This window comes from Vipera berus, assembly GCF_964194415.1.
Source record: "Vipera berus genome assembly, chromosome: 14".
NCBI lineage: Eukaryota > Metazoa > Chordata > Lepidosauria > Squamata > Viperidae > Vipera > Vipera berus.
In genome coordinates, this window is record NC_138217.1 from 9,364,229 (window position 1) to 9,379,122 (window position 14,894).

At 44.9% G+C, this 14,894-nt stretch overlaps 1 protein-coding gene across 4 annotated transcripts in view; it reads right to left on the reverse strand.

Moving 5' to 3' along the window:
- Positions 1-14,324, reverse strand: part of LOC308674355 (immunoglobulin lambda-1 light chain-like) — a 110,427-nt gene extending 96,103 nt beyond the window's left edge. The window contains exons 1-2 of one of the 4 annotated variants that reach the window (XM_081338755.1): positions 14,246-14,324; positions 13,813-14,115 (exon numbers count right to left, since the gene is read on the reverse strand). In XM_081338755.1, the coding sequence (XP_081194881.1) occupies positions 13,813-14,115; positions 14,246-14,288 (346 nt within the window). In that variant the 5' untranslated portion in view covers positions 14,289-14,324. Of the gene's footprint in view, positions 1-9,205; positions 9,505-9,666; positions 9,767-11,882; positions 12,177-12,338; positions 12,420-13,812; positions 14,116-14,245 lie in introns of those variants that run through there. The other 3 variants (XM_081338759.1, XM_081338756.1, XM_081338758.1) reach the window with 3 other exon arrangements.
- Positions 14,325-14,894: the final 570 nt, after the last annotated feature.

The following is a 14,894-nucleotide window of genomic DNA, read 5'->3' on the forward strand; positions in this document are numbered from 1 at the left end:
CAAACTTACGTAATCGACAAGAACAAAAACAAAATTTTCTTTTTTTCCCCTCCGTCACCAGGACAAAATCTGGAAGCGATTTCCAAATGGAAAGAAAATTAAATATATTCTCTTCTTTGGATAAAAGAATCGATTTAACAAGAGGTGGATTCCTTGATAATAGCAAGAGCATTTACACTTATACGCCACTTCATAGGGCTTTACAGCCCTCTCTAAGAGGTTTACAGAGTCTGCATGTTGCCCCCAATAATCTGGGTCCTCATTTTACCCAAGGATGGAAGGCTGAGTCATCCTTGAGCCGGTGAGAATCGAACTCCTGACTGTTGGAGTTGGGAGACACTTTTGAGGTCTTCTAGTTCAACCCCTTGGTCGAGCAAAAGATCCTACGCCGTTCTGGACAAATTGATGTCCAGTCTCTTCTTGAAACCCTCCAGTGATGGAGCACCTACAACCGCCACAGGCAAGCAGTTCCTCTGAGACAGAGAAGGAGAAGGAGAAGGAGAAGAAGAATGGGAAAGGGAAGGAAAAGGAGAAGGAGAAAGAAAAAGAGAAAGATGGGGAAAGAGAAGGAGAAGGGGGAGGAGAGGAGGAGAAAGAAAGAGAAGGAGAAAGAAAGAGAAAGAAAGAGAAAGATGAAAGAGAAGGGGGAGGGGGAGGAGAGGAGAAAGAGAAAGAAAGAAAAGGAGAAGGGGAAGGAGAAAGGAGGAGAAAGGAGGAGAAAGAGAAGGGGAAGGAGTAGGAGGAGGAGAGGAGAAGGAGAAAGAGAAGGGGAAAGGGAAGGAGAAGGGGAAGGAGAAAGATGAGGGAAGAGAAAGAGAAGGGGAAGGAGGAGGAGGAGAGGAGAAGGAGAAAGAAAGAAAGAAAGAAAGAAAGAAAGAAAGAAAGAAAGAAAGAAAGAAAGAAAGAAAGAAAGAAAGAAAGAAAGAAAGAAAGAGAAGGGGAAGGAGAAAGAAAGAGAAAGAAGGAGAAAGAGAAGGGGAAGGAGGAGGAGGAGAGGAGGAGAAAGAAAGAGAAGGAGAAAGAAAGAAAGAAAGAAAGAAAGAAAGAAAGAAAGAAAGAAAGAAAGAAAGAAAGAAAGAAAGAAAGAGAAGGAGAAAGAAAGAAAGAAAGAAAGAAAGAAAGAAAGAAAGAAAGAAAGAAAGAAAGAAAGAAAGAAAAAAGAAAGAAAGAGAAGGGGAAGGAGAAAGAAAGAGAAAGAAGGAGAAAGAGAAGGGGAAGGAGGAGGAGGAGAGGAGGAGAAAGAAAGAGAAGGAGAAAGAAAGAAAGAAAGAAAGAAAGAAAGAAAGAAAGAAAGAAAGAAAGAAAGAAAGAAAGAAAGAAAGAGAAGGGGAAGGAGAAAGAAAGAGAAAGAAGGAGAAAGAGAAGGGGAAGGAGGAGGAGGAGAGGAGGAGAAAGAAAGAGAAGGAGAAAGAAAGAAAGAAAGAAAGAAAGAAAGAAAGAAAGAAAGAAAGAAAGAAAGAAGGAAGAAAGAAGAAAGAAAGAAAGAAGAAAGAAAGAAGAAAGAAAGAAAGAAAGAAAGAAAGAAAGAAAGAAAGAAAGAAAGAAAGAAAGAAAGAAAGAAAGAAAGAAAGAAAGAAAGAGAAGGGGAAGGAGAAAGAAAGAGAAAGAAGGAGAAAGAGAAGGGGAAGGAGGAGGAGGAGAGGAGGAGAAAGAAAGAGAAGGAGAAAGAAAGAAAGAAAGAAAGAAAGAAAGAAAGAAAGAAAGAAAGAAAGAAAGAAAGAAAGAAAGAAAGAAAGAAAAAAAGAAAGAAAGAGAAGGGGAAGGAGAAAGAAAGAGAAAGAAGGAGAAAGAGAAGGGGAAGGAGGAGGAGGAGAGGAGGAGAAAGAAAGAGAAGGAGAAAGAAAGAAAGAAAGAAAGAAAGAAAGAAAGAAAGAAAGAAAGAAAGAAAGAAAGAAAGAAAGAAAGAAAAAAGAAAGAAAGAAAGAAAGAAAGAGAAGGGGAAGGAGAAAGAAAGAGAAAGAAGGAGAAAGAGAAGGGGAAGGAGGAGGAGGAGAGGAGGAGAAAGAAAGAGAAGGAGAAAGAAAGAAAGAAAGAAAGAAAGAAAGAAAGAAAGAAAGAAAGAAAGAAAGAAAGAAAGAAAGAAAGAAAGAAAGAAAGAAAGAAAGAAAGAAAGAAAGAAAGAAAGAAAGAAAGAAAGAAAGAAAGAAAGAAAGAAAGAAAGAAAGAAAGAAAGAAAGAAAGAGAAGGGGAAGGAGAAAGAAAGAGAAAGAAGGAGAAAGAGAAGGGGAAGGAGGAGGAGGAGAGGAGGAGAAAGAAAGAAAGAAAGAAAGAAAGAAAGAAAGAAAGAAAGAAAGAAAGAAAGAAAGAAAGAAAGAAAGAAAGAAAGAAAGAAAGAAAGAAAGAAAGAAAGAAAGAAAGAGAAGGGGAAGGAGAAAGAAAGAGAAAGAAGGAGAAAGAGAAGGGGAAGGAGGAGGAGGAGAGGAGAAGGAGAAAGAAAGAGAAGGAGGAAGAGAAAGAGAAGGAGAGGGAGAAGGAGAAAGGTGGCTAGGAATAAGCCTTTCTCCATTTCTTAAAACCACCAAGATGGAGACATTCAGTGAGCTGAAGAAAAGTAGCGGTGGGGTCGAAAACTAAAGAAGCAGAAATGCTTCTTCACACAGCACACAGCTAAGTTAGAGAATCAGCTACCAGAAGATGGAGGTTGCGGGGAGGGGGGAGCCACCAACTCAGATGACTCAGCTTCAGCAGGAAACTCAAACTAACCACAGGATGAGACCATCAAAGGACAGCATCATCAAATCAGGGCAAAGAACGCTGAACCATCTCAGATCCTTCCAGGAGGCTTGAAATTATCCGAAGCACCCAAAGCATCGACGGCGTGGCTTTGGGTCAGTAATTAAGCACGAACAGCTGTAGAAAGGGAAGGGGTGTAATTTGGCAAGTAAGTCCGGTGCTTTGCAACGGGGGCTCCTAATTGCAAGAGAAGCAGAAGACCTCGCAAAATCCCTGCCTACCTTTGGGGAAATGAGTTCGGTGCTTTGGGTTTGCGCAGCTTCATCTGCGGAGGCCTTACGTGGTGTGAACAAGCAAAAAGGTATTTGTCTCACTTCCCCATAAAAATTAATCACCGTGAACCCAGTAAGTTTGTAGTCCCACGAGGCACAATAATACACGGCGTCATCTTCCACCTGAACGCCGTTGATCACTAGATTCCAGAGGTTCTGGGAGGCATCAGGGGAAACGCTGAATCTCTCTGGGACCCCATTTCCCCTGCCCTGATCGGTGCTAGTATAATAGTGATACAGAAACCGTGGGGCGCCCCCTGGTTTCTGCTGGAACCACCTGGCTCTCTCACGGTCGATGGTGTAGCCGCTGTTCATTCGGCAAGGGATGCTAAATGCTAATCCTGGAGATGCAGTCATGGAGGATGGTTGAGTTAATATCATCTGGGACTCCAACCCTGAAACAAAACAAAAAATGGGGAACTGGGTTAGCGCATCTTCTGGATGGATCTTGATGGAACAGACAAGCATCTCCTGCCTCCTTTGAAGGCCTTCAACCAGCGGTCTGGATCTCACCTGACAAGAGCCATCCCAGGAATACAAGAGAGTAGGCCCACAGCATTGTAAAAGGGATGTGGACACTGTTGGGTTCTCATGCTTCTCTCCTCTTCCAAATGTCTTATATTGAATCCATGGAAGCAAATTCTCCACTTTTTATGCAAATATCAGCCGAACTGCGTTTGGCTCTCTGCTGCACCCTTCCTGATGTCACAGGATGACTCTTTGAGGACTAAGATTTAAGAGGAAGTTTCCCAGTCTACTTAAACTGCTCCACACCCAGAAACCTGCTATGATTGATTGTTTTCTTACAGATGTTTCATTACTCAAACTAGACAACATCATCATGGCTAGAAAGGAGTGGGCTTTGTGGTGTGGAAGAGAAGGGAGGAGGAAGAAGAGGAGGAGGAGAATTGTGGGGTCCTTGGTGCTCTCTGAGCTTGGTTGTTTTCTTACAGATGTTTTATTACTCAAACTAGGTAACATCATCAGAACTAGAAGGGAGGGGAGTTGCAGAGAAGAGGAGGAGAAGGAGAAGAATTCTTAAAATACATTTAATGTCTCCCTAACATTGCAGAAGAGAGTTCCCTGTGGAAGTAAAGAGATAAAGAAATGGGCATAATTTTCAAGCTAGAAGTAAGATGTGAGGATGCTCAAACAAGGGTCAAGAGAAAAATACAGGATTACACATTCCATCCAATCAGAAGCAAAGAGAAATATATTTTTCCAATTTTTCCAGAGGTTCCAGAAACTGGATCACATCTCAGCAATGCTTTGCAGTCTCCATCTATGACAGCTGATGAGCAGTTTCATTGATTATGGGCCCTCAAGCTGGTGTCAGAGAAAGTAATTATTTAGATCAGGGGTCTTCAAACTTGGCCCTTTTATGACGTGTGGACTTCAACTCCCAGAATTCCTCAGCCAGGCATGCTGGCTGAGGAAATCTGGGAGTTGAATTCCACAAGTCATAAAAGGGCCAAGTTTGAAGATCCCTGATTTAAATAGACCTTCTATCTGTCCCCAAACTCAAAATTTGTCTTTTTAGTAAGTTTTAGGATGGAAACTATGAAAGACCAACAGTGACATCTTGTGTCCGGAGAGTTGAAGTAAGATACTACTTCTACTAGTTGAAGTAAGATACTACTTCTACTACATCAATATGGGTTGCAGAGAACTAGAAGCTCACCTAAAATGGAGATATGAGAACAATTCATCAGTGGAACGGCTTGTCTCCAGAAGTTGTGGATGCACTCAGCCTGATGCTGGAGAAGACTCCTGCGAGTCCCTTGGACTGCAAGGCGATCAAACCGGTCAATCCTAGAGGAGATCAACCCTGACTGCTCTTTAGAAGGCCAGATCCTGAAGTTGAAACTCAAAAAGATTTTGGCCACCTTATGAGAAGGAAGGACTCGCTGGAGAAGAGCCTCATGCTGGGAAAGGTTGAGGGCAAGAGAAGAAGGGGACGACGGAGAAGGAGGTGGCTGGATGGAGTCACTGAAGCAGGAGGCGTGAGCTTAAAGGGACTCCAGAAGATGGTAGAGGACAGGAAGGCCTGGAGGAACGTGGTCCATGGGGTCATGATGGGTCGGACACGACTTCGCAGCTAGCAACAACAAAGCAACATTTCTTAGATTTGAGAGCCCGTTTCCCCCTTGGCCCAAGGAAAAAGAACAGACAGCACCTCACATGTGCCCACAGGTGAGAACGGCCAAGAAAATCGCAGCCCAGCTCCTGGTCAACTTTGGCAAGGATCCTTCCTTTTAGGAGGAGACTGATAACCTTCTTCAGATCTTCCCCCTTCGTTTCTTTAAAAAACCCCCCCATTTTTGTCCCTTCATGCAAATGAGCGCTGCCCTCATTGGCTCCGCTAGATTCTTTTATTCCCTTGAGGAGGTTTTCTAGCTTAGCCAATCACCCCGAGGACACCTTTGCAAGGAAAACATTCAGAAATAGAGGAAGAATTAAACCTCTGGATTCACCAGGTCTTCAAAGCAAAGGCTGGTCTGCCATGTTGTGGACCGGGAAAAGTATTTGATTTCTTTCAATGTTGATCGAAATCCATAAATGATTGACTTATTTATTAAACTGACACGCCACCTGAGCGACTTTGGGTGGCTTACAATACCAAATTGATTTTATTTCAATTCCTTAAGTGATTCAATCAATTAGGTAAAATGGGTTTTTCTTTCAGTTTCACCTGGCCTTAAGAAAATGGGATGGAAATGAAAGTGAGATGTTGCTTGAGCTTCTCTGTTTTCATTCGTGCTACGGGAGTGTATTTTCTAAAATGCGTAGGACACATTTCTCTGTCTGTGTGGCCTTTTGATAATGTGCAGGGTGGGGGACATTAATGCTAATTAACACCCGTGGGTTTACATATTTGGTTTTTTTTCCCCACAGCCCTCAATTTTAAGGGGAGCAATTCCTGGATGTTTCCCCCCAGATTTCCATGCTATAAACCTTCTTCGAAAAATGTCTTTCTGGGTCATTGGGTGGCACTTAAAGTCCACAAAACGCAGCTTGTGAGCTCTGTGTGTGTTGTCCCTTATTGTGAAATTTCAGTTGGACACATAGGCCAACAAAAAGGGAAATGAAACAAAAGAAAAAGGGTTTTGGTCCCACTTCCCCACCTGAACGAATCACTGTGGAACTGACTATTCGTCCAGATGGAACAATAGTAGGTGGCTTCGTCTTCAACCAGAGCCCCAGTGATAGTCAAGGACATCACATTCCCTGATCTGGATCCAGAGAAACGTTCTGGAACCCCTGATAGTCTGGAAGTGGTGTGATAGATCAGTCCCTGAGGTTGTTGCCCAGCTATCTGCTTTGACCACGAAGGTTCGTGGCTATCCCCAAGATTTCCACCATCGTATCGACAAGACAGGGTGACTGTCCCCCCAGGCGCCACAAATTCTGAGTCCTTCAGGGTCTGCAGTTGTTGGAGGCTGGGGCCTGAAAGAGAGCAAGACATTGCTTGTTCAATGGAGGGTCAAGAATGACCAACTCAGCTATCCAGCAAGGAGGACCTTTGGAGTTTGGTTCTAGGAAGGGTTGTGTCTCCTTCCAAAGGGATTTTGGATCTTACCAACAGAGATCAGGACTATGGAGAGAAGAAGCGCTTGGGTCATGGTGGGACAACTGGATGGGCCAATCCCTTCTCTAAAGCAAATGGATTTCCCCCTCGACTCTTCTCCACCTCTCTTAAATCCCCAAAGGACAAGAGAGGACATCCTCATGCAAATGACTTGCTATTCAACTATCCCCCTTGCCCTCAGGGAGGCTGATTAAAGAGGGAGCAGTTGCTCACTGGAGAAGAGCCTAATGCTAGGAAAGACTGAGAGCAAGAGAAGAAGTATTTCTCCCAAACATTCAGCAGGTGGTCTGTTCAGTTCCTACCTCTAATGTAGGAGAACCACACACGAGTCTACAGATCTTTACTAAGAGTTCATCCCTACATCCACCAGCCATGCCACAGGCCTGCCGCAGGGACCAATTTTTCATGCTGTGTGTTCTCCTACAATCCCTTTCATCGCTCCCCCTGTTCGGTGCTGAACCAACTGAAAAGTCATGTCTACCTCCTCCAATTTTTTCACCTGTTGCTTTCAGAGTTCCTGCTCAGACCACAAGAGTTCAGGGGGCTGTTTTACTTCCCATGAACTCTCCTCTCCTGTGCCTACCATCTCCTTCGGAGAGCCTCAGAGACTCCTATCAAGGTGGAAATAAAGCTCTTATTGCAGGCCTTTTCTCTCCTGCAGCTCCAGCTAAAGTGTCCGCTGCCCCAGGTCAAGGTGTGCTGCTGAATGAATGAACCTTTGTTGTCAAAGTACAACTGTGTATACATTGAGATCGGCTGAGCCTCCCTTTGTGCCCCCGCCCCCACAACTCACAGTGACAACAAACCCTCCATCTTATTACACCATGTGAGCTAATTGCACAACACACTGGCCTCACAAGTCAGTCATGCATAAAGTTTATAAAATTATTTCCCGTTCAAAAGCCTAACAGCCCATGGATAAAAGCTATTCTTCAGCCTATTGGTATGGCTGGCTATACTCCTGTATCTCCTACCCGATGGGAGGAGAGTAAAGAGATACCATCCAGGGTGTGAGTTTTCAAGCTGAAGAGGCAGTGAGGAGATTTTTGTTGCACTTCCCCATAGGAATTCACCACCGTGCAACACGTTGCTTTTCCAGCTAGCGCAGTAATAATCTGCCTCGTCTCCAGCCTCAGCTTGGTGATGGCCAAGAATCCTGTACTCCCCGATCTGGTGGCAGTGAACCGATTTGGGATCCCTTCTCCCTTGCTATTGCAGCCATCACAGTGGACAAACCCCAGGGGCTTTTCCTAATTTCTGTTAATGCCAGTAAATGGTATTAGTAACCTCAGTTGTGCAGGACAAAGTAGTCGTTCCACCTGGGGCCACGGAGCTGGAGGGGAGGCTGACTCCAAGTTGATTGAGAGTCAATCCCTTTAAAAGGGAGAAAGAGAGTGGTAAAGTTAAAAAAAATAATAATACCATCACCTTGATCTACTTGATTGTTCTTAAATATTCCAGAGAACTGTGTTTTTATCAAACTCAAAACCAATTTCTCTCTTGGACCAGAAAAAAATTACCTGTGCAGTAAGTGAGAACTGCGAAGAAAATCACAGCCCAACCCATGGTCAACTTTGGCAAGGAATAAACTTTTAGGGAGGAAAATGATCACCTTCTTCAGATCTTCCTCTTTCCTTTCCTGAAAAGCGCCCGCTGTCTCCTTTCATGCAAATGAGATCTGCACCCATTGGTTCTACTAGAAAATTTTCTTTCCCAAAAACATTCTGGGGTCTTCTGATTTAACCAATGACCAGGGGAAACGTTTGCATATGGGAGATGTGGAAACCAGGAGGAATTAATAGGTCTCCATTAAATATCAGACTCTGCTGCTTGAGGAACAGAGAAATATCTTCAGACACACTACCTTATACGTGAATTGGACATGGACATGATGCATTTACTTATGTAATTCCAACTCAACAGCCTGTCAAACCACAAGTCTAGGGAAAAAGTGGAGGAGATATTTTTTTTTAATTACATTTATATCCCGCCCTTCTCTGAAGACTCAGGGCGGCTTACAAGCTTAGCAGTAGCCTTCATTCTATGTATATGCCTGCTTGTTAGGGCTTTCACACACACACCAAGCGGCATTATTACAAAGTCAGCTTATTGCCCCCAACAATCTGGGTTCTCATTTTACCTACCTCAGAAGGATGGAAGGCTGAGTCAACCTTGAGCCTGGTGGGATGCGAACATGCACTAATTGCAGGCAGCTGGTGTTACTTAAGGAGGCATTAGCCCACTGCTCCACCAAGGCTCTATCACGGTCCATTTGGATATATGGGCTAACCAGGTCATAGGCAACCCTCCTATTTTATTTAAAAATTTCTGGAACCGGTCATCTGAATTTGACACAGAAATGATACGAGTAATTGCACAGCTTTACTTCACCTCAATAGCATGTAAAACCTAATTTGCAACTGCAACAGAATCAAGAGCATCTGGTCATGAGACCTCTTTGCAGAAAGAGAGAAACTTGCAGGAATTTCCACTCTGCCTCATCAGTTCAAGTGCCCCAAGTCATAGATCAAGGGACGTTGCTTCTGGTTTCAGGGTGAAGAGGAAGAGTGAAGGTTTTTGTCACGCTTCCCTGTAAGAATTCACCACTGTGCAACGCGTTGCCTGCACTGTTCCAGCTCCCACAGTGATAGATTGCCTCATCTTCAGCCTGCACATCGGTGATGGCCAAGTAACCTGTACTCCCAGATCTGGTGGCAGTGAACCGATTTGGGATCCCTTCTCCCCTGCTGCAGCCATCGCAGTGGACAAAACGAGGCCCATTTCCTTCTTTCTGTTGATACCAGCCGATTGCCCAGGAACTCTGAGTTGTTGTGCAGAGGATCCTAATGGTTCCCCCCAGGGAGACGGAGCTGGAGGGAGGCTGAGTCCACGTGGACTGACCATCGATGCCTTTAGATAAGGGTGGGAGGGAAGGAGAGAAAGAGTGAGGGGAGAGAAAAAGAAAGCAATGCTTATGGATCTAATGCACCTTCCTTTGATCTTCGTCATCTCCCAGGGAGCCTGTTCTCATGAGAATCACAAGCAGATTGTGGTTTTGGACAATTACTTTACCTGTGCAGTAAGTGAGAACTGCGAAGAAAATCACAGCCCAACCCATGGTCAGCTTTGGCAAGGAATGATCTTTTAGGGAGGAAAATGATCACCTTCTTCAGATCTTCCTCTTTCCTTTCCTTAAAAGCCCCCTGCTGTCTCCTTTCATGCAAATGAGATCCGCACCCATTGGTTCTAGCAGAAAACTTTCTTTCCCAAAAGCATTCTGGGGTCTTCTGATTTAACCAATGACCAGGGGAAACGTTTGCATATGGGAGATGTGGAAACCAGCAGGAATTAATAGGTCTCCATTAAATACAACACCCTGCTGCTTGAGGAACAGGGAAATATCTTCAGACACACTACCTTATATGTGAATTGGACATGGACATGATGCATTTACTTATGTAATTCCAACTCAACAGCCTGTCAAACCACAAGTCTAGGGAAAAAGTGGAGGAGATCATGGTCCATTTGGATATATGGGCTCACCAGGTCATGGGCAATCCTCCTATTCTTTTATTTAAAAATTTCTGGAACCGGTCATCTGAATTTGACATGGAAATGATACGAGTAATTGCACAGCTTTACTTCACCTCAATAGCATGTAAAACCTAATTTGCAACTGCAACAGAATCAAGAGCATAACATTTCTTTCAAAAAAGGAAAAAGAAAAAAAGAAAAACCACCAGTTTAGGGCAAAAGAAGAGCACTATACTCCATTTAGGGACGCGGTGGCTCAGTGGGTTAGGACGCTGAGCTTGTCGATCGGAAGGTCGGCAGTTTGGCGGGTCAAATCCCGAGTGCCGTAACAGAGAGTGAGGCCTGTTACTCGTCCCAGCTTCTGCCAACCTAGCAGTTCAAAAGCACGTAAAAATGCAAGCAGAAAAATAGGGACCACTACGGTGGGAAGGTAACAGCGTTCTGTGAGCCTTTGGCGTCTAGTCATGCCGGCCACATGACCACGGAGACGTCCTCAGACAAGCGCTGGCTCTTCGGCTGTGAAACGGAGATGAGCAGCGGCCCCTAGAATCGGAAACGACTAGCACGCATGTGCGGGGGAACCTTTACCTTTTATACTCCATTTGGACAAATGAGCTAATACAGGTCCTAAGCAAACATCGTATTCTTGTTTAAACGTTTCCGGACGTGTCAATAGAAACAGAGTTAATGGACATAAACCATTATCTTTTATCCTGCCTATTTCACCTGTTCTATGAGGAGTGACTCCCTCTCTCTCCCTTACTCTCGAGGAAGAGACGAGACATTTCAGAGACACATCTGGCCGTCCTTTGGCTGAGGTTATTTTGGGGAGAAGCATGAAAGGGCAACAGCAGCCCCTACTGGCCACTGATTTTGCAACATCTGGCTTATCCCCACCTGGACTGAAGAAGTGCAGCATTTATGCAGCATTTATCCACCTCCTTCTTCTCCTCAAACATGAGACGAAGGACCGGGGGGGGGGGGAATAAGTTGAAAGAGAACAAGAATGGAACACAGTGTCTCTTCTTTATTAATTCTCTCACAGAAGATGCCACAAAGCCTCCCTTGTTGTTTTTAACACTTTGATTTGAAGAAAGACATTTTAGGGTAGAGATTATATGTAAGTCTGTGGCATCCTGCTTCTCTGGGCTTCCGCATCTTGACTGTAGTCATGTGCTTGAGGTTGAGGTAAAACAGTTTGTCAAAAGAGTTTCCTGCTTTATATTTTCATCAGATGATTTCTTTCTCCTGGTGAGAACATTTAATAAGTGTAAGTTCAGTTCATCATCTGTTCTGGAAGAACCACACACCATTGTGTAAATCTTTAGATGTTCATCCTAACATCCAGCAGCCTTGGCACAAACGTGCCCCAGTGACCCCTTTTTAGCCTGGGTCTCTGTGCAGTCCCTTCTATCCCCCGTCTCTAGTCCAGTGTGGAAGCAGCTGCAAATCGTCGCTAGCTTCTCCCATTTTACCTCTTCTCCTTTCAAAATGTGCACTTTTATCAGGGGAGGGCTGAGACCATGGACCTGTGGGATTCCCTACCCCCTTCTCATCCACCCAGCCCCCTTGTACCCATCATCCCCCTCGTGAGACCCCTTTGCAGAAAGAGAGAAACTTGCAGGAATTTCCCCTCTGCCTCATCAGTTCAAGTACCCCAGTCACAGATCAAGGGACGTTGCTTCTGGTTTCAGGGTGAAGAGGAAGAGTGAAGGTTTTTGTCATGCTTCCCCATAAGAATTCACCACTGTGCAACGCGTTGCCTGCACTGTTCCAGCTCCCGCAGTAATAATCTGCCTCGTCTTCAGCCTCCACATTGGTGATGGCCAAGGATCCTGTACTCCCAGATCTGGTGGCAGTGAACCGATTTGGGATCCCTTCTCCCCTGCTGCAGACATCGCAGTGGACAAAACGAGGCCCATTTCCTTCTTTCTGTTGATACCAGCCAATACTGTTGGTACTCTGAGTTGTGCAGGTGATCGTAATGGTGCCCCTGAGGGAGACGGAGCTGGAGGGAGGCTGAGTCCACGTGGACTGACCATCGATGCCTTTAGATAAGGGTGGGAGGGAAGGAGAGAACGAGTCAGGGGAGAGAAAAAGAAAGCAATGCTTATGGATCTAATGCACCTTCCTTTGATCTTCGTCATCTCCCAGGGAACCTGTTCTCATGAGAATCACAAGCAGATTGTGGTTGTGGACAATTACTTTACCTGTGCAGTATGTGAGAACTGCGAAGAAAATCACAGCCCAACCCATGGTCAGCTTTGGCAAGGAATGATCTTTTAGGGAGGAGAATGATCACCTTCTTGAGATCTTCCTCTTTCCTTTCCTTAAATATCCTTCTTAAATGCACCTGCACGCAAATGAGATCTGCACCCATTGGTTCTAGCAGAATTTTTTTTTATTCCCAGGAAGCCTTAGGATGTCTTCTAGTTTAACCAATGACCACGGGGTACATTTGCATACAGGAGAGTTTTAAAACTGGAGGTGGCTTAAAAGCTCCCAATAAAACCTTAACCACCCTGTCGTTCATTAGGGAACCTTCTAGATTTCTTCCAATACCCTGCTATATATATATATATGAACGTGACTCAACAGAATAACAGAGTAACAGAATAACAGAATACCTGAGTTGGAAGGGACCTTGGAGGTCTTCTAGTCCAACCCCCTCCTCAAATTATAAGGATTGTTCTGAACCTCTGAGGATGGAGGAGGAAGGATCTTTTCACAGTGCCCCAAGCCAGTTGACCCCTATGGGATATGTCACAAAGCCGTCTTCCACTGAAAGTGACTTTGTATCTTTGTTTTAGGACCCAAATTCAGTTGCAAATGGAAATGCATGGCAAGCCACACTGCTGAAGGAGAAAAATCAATAAGGGTCTTGATACGTAACGCGGTTTCTCTAAATGTAATCACAGTGCCATTCCAGGAAATTTCTCCTTAGGTTGCTTCTCTCTAGGTTGCTTCTTTCCTTGTGGCTCAGTGGGTTAGGACGCTGAGCTTGTCGATCAGAAGGTTGGCAGTTTGGCGGGTCGAATCCCGAGTGCCGTGTAAGAGAGCGAGCGCCTGTTACTCGTCCCAGCTTCTGCCAACCTAGCAGTTCGAAAAGCACGTAAAAATGCAAGTAGAAAAATAGGGACCACTACGGTGGGAAGGAAACAGCGCTCCGTTGCGCCTTTGGCATCTAGTCATGCCGGCCACAGGACCACGGAGACATCCTCGGACAAGCGCTGGCTCTTCAGCTTTGAAACGGAGATGAGCACCGGCCCCTAGAGTCGGAAATGACTAGCACGCATGTGCGGGGGAACCTTTACCTTTACCTTTTACCTTCCTTGATTAGTTTCCATCCGTTGTTTCTTCTCCCGCTTTCAGGTGCTTTGGAGAATAAGTTCACCTCCTATTCTTTAACGAGTCCCTAGCAAACATCCCTCAGGTTTAATCAAGGAATGTAAGAAAAGCACAACCGTATTCATGATAAATAGCTGGACTTCGTGAATGAAGAATCACTTGAATAGGATGCTCCTCTTCTCTTGTCTTCAGTTAAACAAAACTGAACATTTGTCCCTTTATGTCAAATTTCACTGACGCAGAAAGGGGGTGGGGTGGGGGGGAAGTGAACTAAACTGAAAGGAAATGAAGAGAAAGTTTTTGTCTCACTTCCCCACCTGAACGAATCACTGTGGAACTGACTACCCGTCCAGACACAACAATAGTAGGTGGCTTCATCTTCAGCCAGAGCCCCAGTGATAGTCAAGGACATCACATTCCCTGATCTGGACCCAGAGAAACGTTCTGGAACCCCCGATGGTCTGGTGCTAGTTGTATAGATCAGCGTGCGAGGTCTATTCTCCGATATCTGCTGTGACCACCAAGGGTAGTTGCCATCCCCAAGATTTCCCCCATCGTATCGACAAGACAGGGTGACTGTCCGTCCGAGTGCAACAAATTCTGGGTCCTTCAAGGCCTGCAGTTGTTGAAGGCTGGGACCTGAAAGAAAGCAAGGGAGGGCTTGTTCAATGGAGGATCAATAGGAACAGAAGTCCAAGTATGGTCAGGAGGCTCTTCTGAGTTTACTTGTAGAAAGGATTGTGCCTCCTTCCAAAGGGATTTCTCTTACCAACAGAGATCAGGACCATGGAGAGAAGAAACAGCTGGGCCATGGTGGAAGGAGTCAACGGGCTAATTCCTTCGCTAAAGCAAATGGATTTCCCCCTTGACCCCTCTCCACCTCTCTTAAATTCCCAAAGGACAAGAGAGGACCTCCTCATGCAAATATTTGCCTCTTCAACTACCAACCCAGCCTTCTGAGTGTCTGATTGGAGAGGCGATGAGCAATTGCTAAGATTGCCTTGTCTAAAACTAATATTTTTACACAATGGGAGGAAAGGAAGAGACAAGAGTTAGCTGTTTAATAGACCCAAGGCTATTCCACGAATCTGTTTTGATCTGCTTGAGTTTACAAAGTCATATTACCCAAAACGTATTTGTTTATGGAGAAATATGGGATGAATTGGAGGAATGCATCCGACACTCATTGACTAATTCACGTGGTTCAAGGAGAGGAAATCTCCCTTCAAGACCACCAGTCTAGGGAAAAAGAGGAGGGTCATACTCCATCTGAACATATAGGCTAGGGCAGGTCATCAATAATCCTCATATTGATTTTTCTTCATTTTTGGAACGTGCCACTGAAGGCAGGATTGTTGGATCCAACCATTTCCTTCTATCCTGCGTTATTCACCTGTTATGTGAATGATCAGGGTCCT